Source organism: Sparus aurata, chromosome 16 (genome assembly GCF_900880675.1).
Source record: "Sparus aurata chromosome 16, fSpaAur1.1, whole genome shotgun sequence".
Taxonomy (NCBI): Eukaryota; Metazoa; Chordata; class Actinopteri; order Spariformes; family Sparidae; genus Sparus; species Sparus aurata.
The window spans coordinates 5,898,939-5,911,502 of record NC_044202.1 but is presented as its reverse complement, the minus strand read 5'-3'; the positions used below and the strand labels follow the sequence as shown (position 1 = coordinate 5,911,502).

The 12,564-nt window shown below is 44.1% G+C and overlaps 1 protein-coding gene across 5 annotated transcripts in view; it reads right to left on the bottom strand.

Moving 5' to 3' along the window:
• The window catches only part of sash1b (SAM and SH3 domain containing 1b), a 53,641-nt gene that overhangs the window by 11,063 nt on the left and 30,014 nt on the right, over positions 1-12,564 (bottom strand). For 4 of the 5 annotated variants that reach the window (XM_030443918.1, XM_030443921.1, XM_030443920.1 and 1 more), the window contains exons 3-5: positions 2,474-2,602; positions 1,063-1,113; positions 545-594 (exon numbers count right to left, since the gene is read on the bottom strand). In XM_030443918.1, the coding sequence (XP_030299778.1) occupies positions 545-594; positions 1,063-1,113; positions 2,474-2,602 (230 nt within the window). Of the gene's footprint in view, positions 1-544; positions 595-1,062; positions 1,114-2,473; positions 2,603-6,106; positions 6,236-12,564 lie in introns of those variants that run through there. The other variant, XM_030443922.1, reaches the window with a different exon arrangement.

The following is a 12,564-nucleotide window of genomic DNA, read 5'->3' as shown; positions in this document are numbered from 1 at the left end:
ATTAAAATCCTTAAAAATTAGGATATTGCTCATTTTTTTCAGACTTGTTATGACTGTCCATCAGGCTTAATCCAATCAATATGCCGCGTTATCATTAGTCATCCACCCAACTTCCTTCATCACATGACAGAGCGAATATGACTAATGTCTTAAATCTCTCAAAGGAAGCAACAGAAGGAAGGAAGGAAGGAAGGAAGTTTAGAGGTGACACAGAAATGCCTCATAAACGCGACTGGACGGCAGCAGGAAGCAGAGGAAAAGCACGAGAGGCGAGAAGAGATAATACAGGAGGAGGAATCACAGGTCAGCTTCCAAAAGAGATCTAACTAATAAATGATAACAGTCGCAGCTACTTTCATGACTTCTATCTATTAAAGTATTTCCGTGTACTTATCATTGACCTTATTACAACACGTGTCTCTGTGTCCTAGTTATTGTTCCCTCTGGCACATCCTGAGTCAAGAATTCTGGGCCTCTCAAATTGTGGATTTTCAACGTCCTTTTAAAAAAAAAATTAGTCGTTATTGGGATTTTTTCTTCTTACCTTCTCTCGGTCTCTGGAGTGGAGGTGTTGCTGCTGAGCCCGAGGGATTCCTGGAGGAGACGAGAAACTTGTCTTGTTACCAATTCAGATAACCGAGTATTTGTTAAGCAACAACATTTTGAAAATATGGCATTTTCCTTCAGAGGAAAGCAGACAGAGTATATTCTACAGACAGTATCGACTGTGATTAAAGGGTAGCGAAAGAGGAATTTGGGATATTCCCTTATTTGTAATTTGTTGCCTATTTAAAATCTTGTTATGTGGCGGCCACAAAACCCACACATGCCACTAGTTGCATTTTTAGGATCTATTCCCTCGCATTCCAGGACAGTGTGAAGGCCAGCGCTCGGCATCGCAGGCAGTCACATGATGCTTTTAAATCTTCTTCTTGGTGTTTTTTTGTCAGGATAATCATGACAGGGCAATTCGCAGACCCCCTTATCAAGCCTGTCTGCTGACGCACACGGCAGGAAGTTGCCTCCTCTTGGGGTCTGACACACTCGGAGCCGGACACTCACCTGGATCTGCGAGCGGAGCTGCAGTGATGTGGCCGCTGAGTCAACCTTTCCCTGAAACACACAGGCAGGGGAAGCGGAGGAGTAAATTACAGTGTCATCTTAACGCAGAAATAGAAATAATATTCGGCTTGCTCAATCGGCCAGCGCCTGTAGTGGAATAACACCAGTTACCGGCTATGTGTCACCTCTGCGGCGACTTCACCACTGACAGGAAAATATTCAACTTTTATGTGTTTTTATTTGACACGATTTAACGACGCCAATAAATGTTCGGGCGTGTTTTCATCTGTTCTCCAGAGGCGGGTTATAGGAAGCCTCGGGTTAAAAGCAAATAGTCATAAACTACTGTAACACAGCATGAAGCTAATATAGACCTGGACGTTAAAGGACCAGTTCAACATTTCAGGAACAGTCTTATTCACTTCCTTGCGGAGAGTTAGAAGAGAAAATCTCATCGGACACACTCATGTCCGACGTTTAATGTGTACCCACAGCTGCCAGCTGGTTAGCTTAGCTTAGCATAAAGACTGGAAACGGTTAGCGAGGATATAAAATGTGCATTTGTGAGTTTTAGAGCTACGCTAGCTGTTTCCTCCTGTTTCCAGTCTTCATGCTCAGCTGGTGTTTAAGGCTGCAACAAACAATCGATTCATCTTTGGTTAGGGTTAGAAAATGTCACAAGAAAAAGGAAACAAAGTCCAAAATACAATGCCTCTTCATTTACTGTCATAAATGAGAGAGAAACACAGCAAATACTAACATTGAGGAAGCTAGAACCAGCAGGTATTTGACATTTTTGCTTGTAAAAAATTGTTGGTTAATTGTTTTTTCAATCAGTCGTCTAATCCAGGGATGAATCGGCTGAGGCTCACTGATGTCGATCTTTGCTATTTTTATTTTTTATTTTTTTAATGCAATTTTTTATGTCTTTTAAATGAAATTTGTATGTCTTTTAATGTAATTTGTGTGTGCCTGTAAAGCACTTTGAGTTGCCTTGTGTCTGAATTGTGCTATACAAATAAACTTGCCTTGCCTTGCCTTTTAATCTTTCCCAAGAAGCAAGAATTGAGTAAGCATATTTCTTGAAAGTAATAATATGTTTCCTTTCAGAGTAAGATAGTTGATTGCTGAGTCTCGTCTCCACGACATCAGATATTGATGCTTTTGGTTGGTGGCTCAGACACGACGGCAACCCAAAGCCTCAGTATTTGACAACCTACGGATGAGACTCAAAACTACAATTCTCTAGAATAGCTGTAAAAGTTAGATAGTGTTGCTTTAAAAGACATTGTGGTACATTAATAAGACGGCAGCAGAGAGAGCTTCAATGATTGAATGCGGAGATAATGGATTTTTTTGATGAGCCATGCTTTTTTTTACTGACAAGAAAAAGACTGATAGGTCTGTTTACCAGCTCGGCATCTTGCACTACTTTGCGTTTCCGTAGCTCCTCCATCCTTTCACACACGTCGCTGAGGGAGGTGCCGTAATACTGCGAGTACTCCTGAGCCAGGTCATCAAGGTTCCCCACGGAGCCATCCTGAAAGAGATAAAGAGCCATTCAAACACTCAAGCCACGGACCAGAGGAGGAAAACGACACCCCGCAGAGGTCGAGCGAGAAGCCAAACAGCAGGCGAACACTGTAAACACCGACCACTGTCATGATTACGGCCATTGTTTGAAGGTTTAGTACGGTCACCGGCAAAACAAACGGCTCAGGAAACGCGGAGATAAAGCACCAGGAGTGTGAAAGCATCGCAGATCGTCCAGCTGTGAGATTGCCTCTGTCTTCACCAGCTCCTTGTCTTCCTGCCCCGTGACCCCCTCCCACCTCTTCAGCCCCCTCTTCAGACCCGACCCCCTGACCGGAGGAAGCGCCGTGTGACGCAAGCCGCGACTCTCGCTCAGCTCTCGTACCCTCGTCAGGAGTCGACTCAAGAGGCCACGGTTCAGCCTACCGTAAATCACAAGCAGCAGAAGCAGTCAGTCAGATGAGTCCTGACACGGAGCGAAACCTCCTGGACGTAACCCTCTTTCAGTTTCCTACAATTGTGCTACCTGAAGTTATGCGCCTCTTTTCGCCATGTGGGACGAAAGGAACGAATGAGAGATAAATCATTTCAGAGATTTTTTCCGCTGAGTTTTATGACCTGAAGTGACCTTTGGGACCACACAGGGCTGGTTTCCTTCTCAGCGGAGTCACAGTAAATCCAAAAAGAAGGCATTTAAACCGCGGTGATTGTCTACATAAAGCACAGAAACCTGCAGACTCACACAGGCGCAAGTAAAAGACATTTTCGAGGGAACGTAATGCTGCCTGGGTTTTCTTGACGTCAGCAAAGCAGACAAAGTGTTCTGATTCATATCCAAAACATTTCGATTTTCAGGTTGTACTGTATGTTCAATCTCAATACTTCCTCTTTATTACAGTATAAAGCAGAAGTTTTCAATTAAGAGTCAGAGAGAGAGCAGGGCGTGAGAAATGACCCGTCTCTGACTCACTTATTTGTCTGACTGTCTTGATCCGATTGTCTCGTCTCTTCGTGCTTATCAGACTTCACGGATTCGATTAGCCGAGCAGCATCGCGTAAGATGATATACAACGTATTCAATCGCCCTGCGAGTTTCCTCGTCTAGGTCTTCGCCTGGATCACATCCGCCTATTAGCGACCTCGGCTATGATGGTAATTTCTTTTCATTCACACAAAGTGCCCAACACTGGTTTAGGAGACACCAAGAGCGCAGTTGCAGCCGTTAAACATTTCATTTCATTATGGAATTGCAGGTTATTTTGAAGCTTTGAAAAATAAATCTGAATAAATGTCACTTTCACCTCGCTCACACAGCAAACAACGTCTGTCCACCATTGGAGAGGCATTAAAACCTGCTGTTATGCTCCTACAGTACCTGTTATGATTAAAGTTTTTTGGCTACTTGGGGGAGAATTTGTCGTCATATCATCACTTTATGAAGTTGTTGCAGCTAACATGTTAGAATCAGTTGCAGACATGGAGCAACTTTAGAATTCATTCGGCGATGTACTTCTTTCCACCTGAGGTCATGAGCGTTCAGTCCTCTTTCAGCTTTGTTTTGTTCTCCGCCAACCCCTTCTACGAAATGCTCCTTTATGTAAACGGCCGCTCGCTGCATTTAGAAGTGACACTGCGACAGCAGCGAGGGTAGAGCTCACGTAAACTGCAGACTTCAGGGGATAATTATCTGTGGGTTTGTCACCACAAGCGACCCGTTTCACATACATGTAGTCAGGTGATACGTGGTTAAAATCTACATTTTCATTACAGCCATTTCTAAGACATAACCCCCTTTTTTTTTTTTAATTGAGTCCTATCTGTGCAGTTTCAGGCTCAGTGAAAGTGGTGGTAGAATATTCATTCAACCACAAATATGTGAATTTTTTCCTCATTGTGCTGTGAGTCGTGTCAGATTCTGAAAAAAAAAACATACATATTGTCTGTTTTATCACCATTTCCTTCCATCATGCAAGTTAATGAGGCAGCCTGAGTCATTCCTGTCCCGCACAAATAACTAGATAATAAGACAAATGAGATATAAACAGATTATATTGTGGGTACGACGACATGTGAGAGACTTCCCCATCATGCCCGGTCAAGACCAACAAAAGCTGTGTCTCTTCATCAGTAACAGCCATCCAGTGCGTCCATAAACTGTTTCACGCATTGTTATTATTGTTATTGTGCCTCGCTCACGCCGTACCCCCGGAGGTATGCAAATGCGCCAACTGAAAACAGTCCTCGGCAGTGAAAAGCAATACTGTGGGCTCACTTGTCTCGTGGCATGATGGACTGTGAGTGGCTCGACTGTCCAGAAAAGAGGGCCATTCATTTGGTAAATGACATGCCCCCGGGTGGAAAGCGGCCTGAAAATCTGGCTGCTTTTCATACAGTGGAGGAACGAAGGCTGAGGGCCCGACCGAGAGGCTCTGCGCTGTGCCTGGCTGCAGCCTCTCTTCTGTCGCTGATCCACATAAACGGCTCATTGTGACACGGGCGCATGATATTGCACGGCCCCGGGGCGCTTATTAGACACGCAACGCGTGGACATCCTCGATTCAGACGGAGGTAAACACAAGCCCGAGCACGGATGGAAACAAACCCACCTGAACCTTTAAATCAAATAAACGATGAGTCCGAACGCTCGTGCTGCAAAATTCAAACAAAAATGGGAGTTTGGGAAAAAATATTCCGGCGTGCTTTATATTTCCCTCTGTCTCCAAATTAATGGCCTCCAAAGCCAAAATTGCAGCATGAGACATCAACCACAGAGGCTTGAAAAGGAGAGAGTGGTGTCGCATTTCTGAGGGCTCTGAGCATCTCGTAGGCGGACAAAAGATTCACGTGCCCCGAGGGCCCCGGAGTGTCTAATGAGTGTTTTTACAGTTCCTCTGTCTTGTCTCAACCTTTCAGGCAACCGGACCCGGGTCACAAAGTACCAGCACACAATTTGTATCACTTTACTATTTTGCTCGAAGTCAGAAGACAGTTTACAAAGAGCACACGGGGATTCAGGTGACTCCTCCGACAGCTTCTGTGATAACACATTTCTTTGAGGGTTACATTTAAATCGACTCCTTTTAAAACCGACTGTGGGCTTGTAAGAAACTGATGCTGCATTGACTGAAAAGTGTGTTTTGCTTATGTCCCATTTGAAGATTTCCTTTCAAAAACAGCATATCCTACTTTAACTTTATCAAACACACGTACCAGTGAGGGTCTTGTCATTCATCTGTCAATCAAATAAACTGTTTAAATCAGATGTCAGCAGAGAATAACATGTTAAACCCTCCCAGACTGAACGACCTTTGTAAAAAACAGCGTATACAATCGATGTTTCAGAAGATCACATGAACAAGCACTGACATGTTAAGGCTTTGTTTCTCAGATGCACACAATCACACGTCTTTTAAAAGCCAAATGGAATTAAATTCTGCCCTGTTAATCTACGGGAAACTATCCGCTCTAACCAGCGGACTACATTCCGGCGCAGACATAAAAATACACTCACCACAAGCAGGCATCTGGCTGCCAACAGGAGCTACCCAGCACTAGTCGCTCGACACAGTTTCTGAAACTTCAACTCAGCGCAGCGGCTGGAGGACAATGCATCCTGAGGAGAAGGGGAGGGGTGTCCGGCAGGCGTAAATCAGAGGGAGTTTTTTGGTGAAGGGGAGGCTGGCTGGGGGAGTTGCAACCACATGTGACGCTGGTGCTGCAGGGTGGGGCCGCTCGACTCTCTCCAGCTGCGGCCCGCAGGGACCGGCTGACTCACATGTTCAAATAAACCACCACCTCTTAGTGTGCGAGAGTGTGCCCTGCATGTTTATGTCTGCATCGGAGCTACAGCGATGTGTCGAGCTCTGTAGGAAAAGGTTGACTGCAGGTCAGATCTGTCTCCCTCTGCCTTCTGACCGCAGTCTTGGCACTTTTTATTCTATAGTTTCCTTGTGAATTTACTTTGAAATACTTTGAACCAACCCTGTAAAGTAGCGCTGACTTGACTTGAATAATATCTATACTTGACGCCGTGTTTGATGCCACAGGGGGGGAAAAAAATAGAGGCAACAATAAGGGCGTTGGAATTTCAGATTTTAATTAAAAGATAAATATAAGAAGGCTTGTTTTCTGTGTGTCATCAGAACAGCTTCTAATGTGATTTACTTCTGAGCAGAACAGTGGGAGGAGACGGGCCTCTGTGGGTACTACAGCAGTGTGTGTGTGTCGACTCGCTATCGGAGAGAAACGAGGTGAACTACTGGTGTATCGATACTGCAGAAGATGAGTACTGAAAGTGTTTCAAATGTTCAGACACCACTGTGAAGTTTTCTTGTTTACATGTCTCACAACATAGCATGACTTGCAAACTCGTTAAAAAAGTGCAGCAAAGATTTGTAATTGCTTTAATAAAGTCATGTTTGCTGACTTTCTTCTTCTTCAATAAGGAAAACAGAAATATATTGACCTTATCAAAACACACCTGTACATAAAACACTGATCAAACTGCTAAAGCTGGTGAAAAACTTTAAAGTGTGTAGCCATCATTGAATATTTGTGTCGGGTCACTCGGCTGGAAAGGTTTTTAACTGTTTTACTTTGTCACAAACGCACTTTTACCGACGACTGATTGACTGAATGAAAGAAAAAGCACAACATATTAGGGCTGGGTATCACCAGGTACCTCGCGATACGATACTATCATGATATTTTGCTCACGATAACGATAATATCACGATACGGCGATTCTGCGATAATCAATATATTGCAAGAAATTTCATCCACGATACATCACGATATCTGTGTCACTGAAGAAATTCAGAATTTATTGACTGCACTGAATCCATTTCAAAGGAATTACAAAACATTGTCAATCAATTTCACATGAATGACAGCCAAGTAAACAAAGAGTATATTGCACAGTGTCTCTTCTTAACACACACACTGACTACAGCTATCATTAAATATCTATATGTGTGGGTTTCAGAGCTACTTAAACCATTTTTTTAATTTGATTTGGTTGAATACCTATGTTTGAATAAAGATAAAGCTGTCCTCTGAAGAGGGGTGGTGGTGGTGGGCCAAAAAAAAAAAAAATTATTATTTTTTTTTTACATTTTTAAATATCGATATTTGGCACCAGTGTATCGATAACGGAACTCAAGACGAAATATCGCGATATATCGTAATATCGATATTTTGGCACACCCCTACAACATATATATTTTTTAGCTCCATGACGACAATTAATCTTTATCTCCATATATTGAGAACTCCTAAAAAGCATTTTATAAATGTTTTATAGAACTGGGCGGCAAAATCTCACAATATCTTTGATCAAATATCTCAATGTTCAGACTGCGACATATTGTTGGCTTTGATTTTGATTTCTGATTAATAATCACCGGTAATATGGACATTATGACTAAGTGGGTAAAGGCACTAGAGCAAGTAGAACAGTTACATCACTTCAGCCTTTAAAGTCAGGAAAAGTCAACACTTATAGATAAGATAACAATACAAATCTAAATACTGGCCAGCCCTTAGCGCTAATACAGATTAAAAGACTCTAGATGCAGGAGAACCTCCTAGAAGAAGTCTAAAGTAAAAATGACATCACATCAAAAGTGAAAATTACAAGGTTTACTCGCTCCCATCTCTCTTGTTGTAAACTTTCATAAAAGTAATCCAAACAAAAGGTGTAAGTGCTCGTCAGTCTGGAGGTGAAGCAGTCTGAGCACCAGCAGGTGGCAGCAGATAGTAACTCCACGTCTCTCACTAACTGATGTGCCCCAGAGTGATGAAGGCAACTGTGGTGAAACCAAAAGCTCAGTGAGGTGGACACACTGAAGTGGAAATCAACATAAACAAAGTGAAGTGATGTCAAAGAATTCTCTGTGTGCTAATAAACTACAAAAGGGGGGAAGTATCAGCAGATCCACAATCAGCAGAGATGTGCGGTTCCTCCTCCGCTCACCGCTGCTTCGTGTCCACATGTACAGAAAAAGGCATCTTCACATATCCTCTAGGCATTAAGGATCAAGGGTTGGTGACCTCGTTTGTTTCTTAGCATTAGTCAGTGAGATTAAGCGTGGAGAAATAACCCTCAGCATCTTTGTTCATCGTGACCTCTCTTCCATCTAATCTTCGTCTCATCAGTACCTGACTACTGACTCCAGAGCGGTGAGCAGCAGCAGCGGGGGGGTAACAATAGCAGTGTTAGATCTACAGCGGGAGGCCGCAGATAACGCTGAGCTGCAGATGGATGGAGGAGACGGTGGACGGCTGCGTTCTGCGCTCTGTGCCAAGGGGCCGAGGCAGCCCAGCGCCAGAAAGGGCAGTTTTCCGCCTGGCTACACAGCGGCGAGCTGCTCGTCACCTCGGAGCGCAGAGAGGGGTGGGGGGGGGGGACGGAGATAGACGCCAGTCCTCCCTGTCAGCCAGCTCCACTCCTATCACCGTCAAGGCTTCTGATTTTGCCTGTGCCGACCTGGAGCTCATCTGAGCTTTGATCCCAGCGGAGATCACTCTGCGTGGGAGAGACGCAGCTCGTGTGTGTGTGTGTGGAGATACCAACCCGTTTGATCAGAACTGTGGCCTCGCAGCATCGCAGCGCCTGGAAAAATCCGTAATAGCAATAACACAAACCCTGAATTTAAAGTCCAGGTCTGGGGCAGAAATCTGTCACGGCACAAGTCTCTGCTGAGGGATGGATGGGTTATTTGAGGTGATTCTCTCAAAAACCACAGAAAGCCATGAACTCATTCAGCTGAAGTTTAAACATTTAGAACACAGAAACTGGAATCACAAGGCTTTCACATGCTCCGCTCCTCCGACTGGAGCAGAATCAAACCAGGCTGCACTCAATCTGGAAAAAGTGAATACAACAGTGAGAATGTGTATAATTAGAGTTACTACAGCGCTGATTCATATTAAAACACTACCTTGAATATTACATATACACGTACTGCTTTACACTTTTCTAACTAATCGATATTTATTTTTTTTTAATCTGTTATTTTTCCTCCAGTGTGTGAACAAACCTACATACTGAGACTGGAGCTGTGTGATATTGGAAAAACTCACCCTGTAAGATTGTGATTTAAACTGCAAAGTCAATCCTGCTTCGTTTGATAAGTAGAGGAAATGATTACACATCACTCCCAAGCCCTTAAATTGGATTTAATTATGTTATATCAGACAGACTTCTCTTGTAGATTAGTTGTGGGAAATGAGAACTTTGCTGTTTTTTCTTTTTTTTTTTAAATCAAGCAGCAAAGAAGCTGTGGCAAGACATGTTTTACTTAATTTGCCTTATTTGTCTTAACTGATACCAGCCTGTTTCTAAAATACACTTACTTATCGTGGGTTTTGTGTTAAAGAAAGTAAAGCCAGCGTGTCGGACTGCTGTATATTTAATATTTTCGATAATAAAAAGAAACCGCCGTCTTAGAAGCTCCGCGATAACATCTTCTTTAGATCCTCCACTGGCTTCTGAAATGTTTCCCTCAGCTCAAAGTGTTACAGAAATGTCTAAAAACTCATGCAAGTCTGAGAACTGTAAGCAAAAAAAAGAGCTTCCAGTGACAGCAGTGACATGTGATAGATCTGTGAAATGTGAGCGTGTGTGAATTTCTTCTGTTCCAGAGAGACCCGAGGTCCCGGTCCAGACCGACAGCCCCGGGGCCCCCTGCGGTGAAGAAGAGGGATCAGTGGTGGAGCTCAACCATTCATGTCAGAGTGGTAAGTGGATTGTGACATGTCTCGAGCGAGGGTCTGATGAGAGGGGTCACACTGTGACATGCAGGCTGTCAGTCACAGATACGCACACTGCATATAGAATACCTGGCCTTGTTTGAACCGCATTAGTAAGGTCCGCGATGCACGGCCCTGCTGCCACCCGTCATCCGTCAGTCACTGAGCAAATATCTCACTGCCGACAGAGACAAAAGAGCATCTCCGCTGCTGACAGAGATTCCTCAAGGCTCTCAGAAATGGACACAAAACAGGTCCGAAAATAAAGCGCGCTGATCACCAGAATGAGAGAGTGGATCGTGCCATGAAACAGAAAAGGAGGCGGTTTCCAAAAAGGCAAATTAACGACCACACTGTTTGTTGTCTTCTTTCATGCGGCATTACAGATTCATGACACCAAGAGGAAAACAGCCCGCGGTCCAGATTTAAAAAAGAGGATGCGGGGGGAAACTCCAAAGAAGATTAAAAGGGCAGGAGGGAGGCAGAGAGCAAAACCGTAAATATGGTCAATCTAATCAGGATTTTAAACATTAGCTAAACAACACAGAGTCCAGATTTAGACACACAATGCACTCTCTGAAAAGCCCTCAGCTATAAAATGATGGACAATCCTCATTTGGAGATATCTATTATTACTGCTGTTGTAAAAAAGCACCCTGTGGATTGATCGGGATCCCCGCTTGTTTTAAAGCGGCTTTCGGACGCTCCCTGTTCCTTGGAACATGTTTAATTCAGCGGCGCGGAGATCAAATAGAGACTCATCCCCTTTAAATTTCATTTAAATTACATGCATGGAAATTCATCCCCTCTGGATGGCAGAGTGTGTTTTTTGTAGAGTGTGCGGGGGGGGGGGGGGGGGGGCTGGCCGGTAGATCATTCCCATTCCTTGGAGCATGTTTAATTCAGAGATGCTGAAAACAAATACGGAGACCTCGCTTTCAAATTCAACACTATTCACACCTAGAGAGGCCGTGCGTGGTTGTAAAAGGCTCTCGTGAATGGTTCTGGGTTAATGGTGAAGCAGCCTGTGCATTGTTTGTACTCCGTGGACCATGTGTAATTCAGAGGTGCTGAAATCACTTCATCCTCGCCCCTGTGTTCGAGTAATTACCCTTGTGTGACTGCGCCGCGATCCTCCGAGGCACGACTGCCGGCTCACGCCGTCTCCGGCTGTATTATCAGCGCGGCAGCTTGCCCTCACAAGACCACAACATCCACCGGTATCCTCCAGCCAGACACAACGCAGGACTCAAGGGCAGCTGTCCATCATGCGGTGTAAGACCACGGGGCCCCTAGAATGAGGTCATTGTACACGGTGTGAACAACAAGTGAATTGGTCCAATGAGGGAGGAAAAAAACATACCCTCCGGACATTTTCACTTTTGAAACAGTCCATGGGAAAAACATGCAGCGGAGGCTCTGACTTGACTTTAAAAACAGAGCACAACAATTAGCTTTACTTAGTTTCAAATTAGCTACAGCTAGGAGTCATACACCTTGCACCATTTTGCTTAGATGTAACAAAGACTACAGGTATTGTTCCTGTCCAAAATCCAATAAAATGAACCCGTAAAATTAGCTGGAAAGTAATTTTCAGAGTGGCAAGTGTATTTTGCAGCAAGGGATGTCAACCATTTAACGGTTTACCACCAAAGATCTTGTTGACAAGAGCGCTAAAGAAAGCTCAACGGCAATGACGCCAAATGTTAAATGTGTGTTGCCACTCTTCGGTGTTGTATCACTACTGGAACGATGCTGCAGTACATCAGGAACACGCACCCTGCTGCCATGTCGGAGGATGTCTCGCAGACAAAGATCGCGTCACTGCTAGTTAATTTTTATAGGTGTTGGAAATAAAAAAGGGTGGTTGAATTGAAAATTAAGTGAAATCAACATCCCTGGATGCAGCTCCGGTTAACAATGGTCTCACATGAACGGCTTTCAAGCACAGTGGGTTTTAACTGATGTCAGTATCTGAACTGCACACCAGACAGCAGACGACTGGATCTCAGGCCAACAGGAACACATGTTGTTCTGCAGAAACTGACAGATGCTTGAACTACACTTTCTGAGGGCACAACAAGAACCTGTCGTCCTTCTCTGGGAATTAGTGAGATCTTGCCGAGATGTGTCTGACAACGCTTCGCTCCGTCGTCTAGTCTCTTGCCAGACTTGCCATTTAGCTCTCCCCTCTGGGAGATCCGTCTCTCAGAGAGC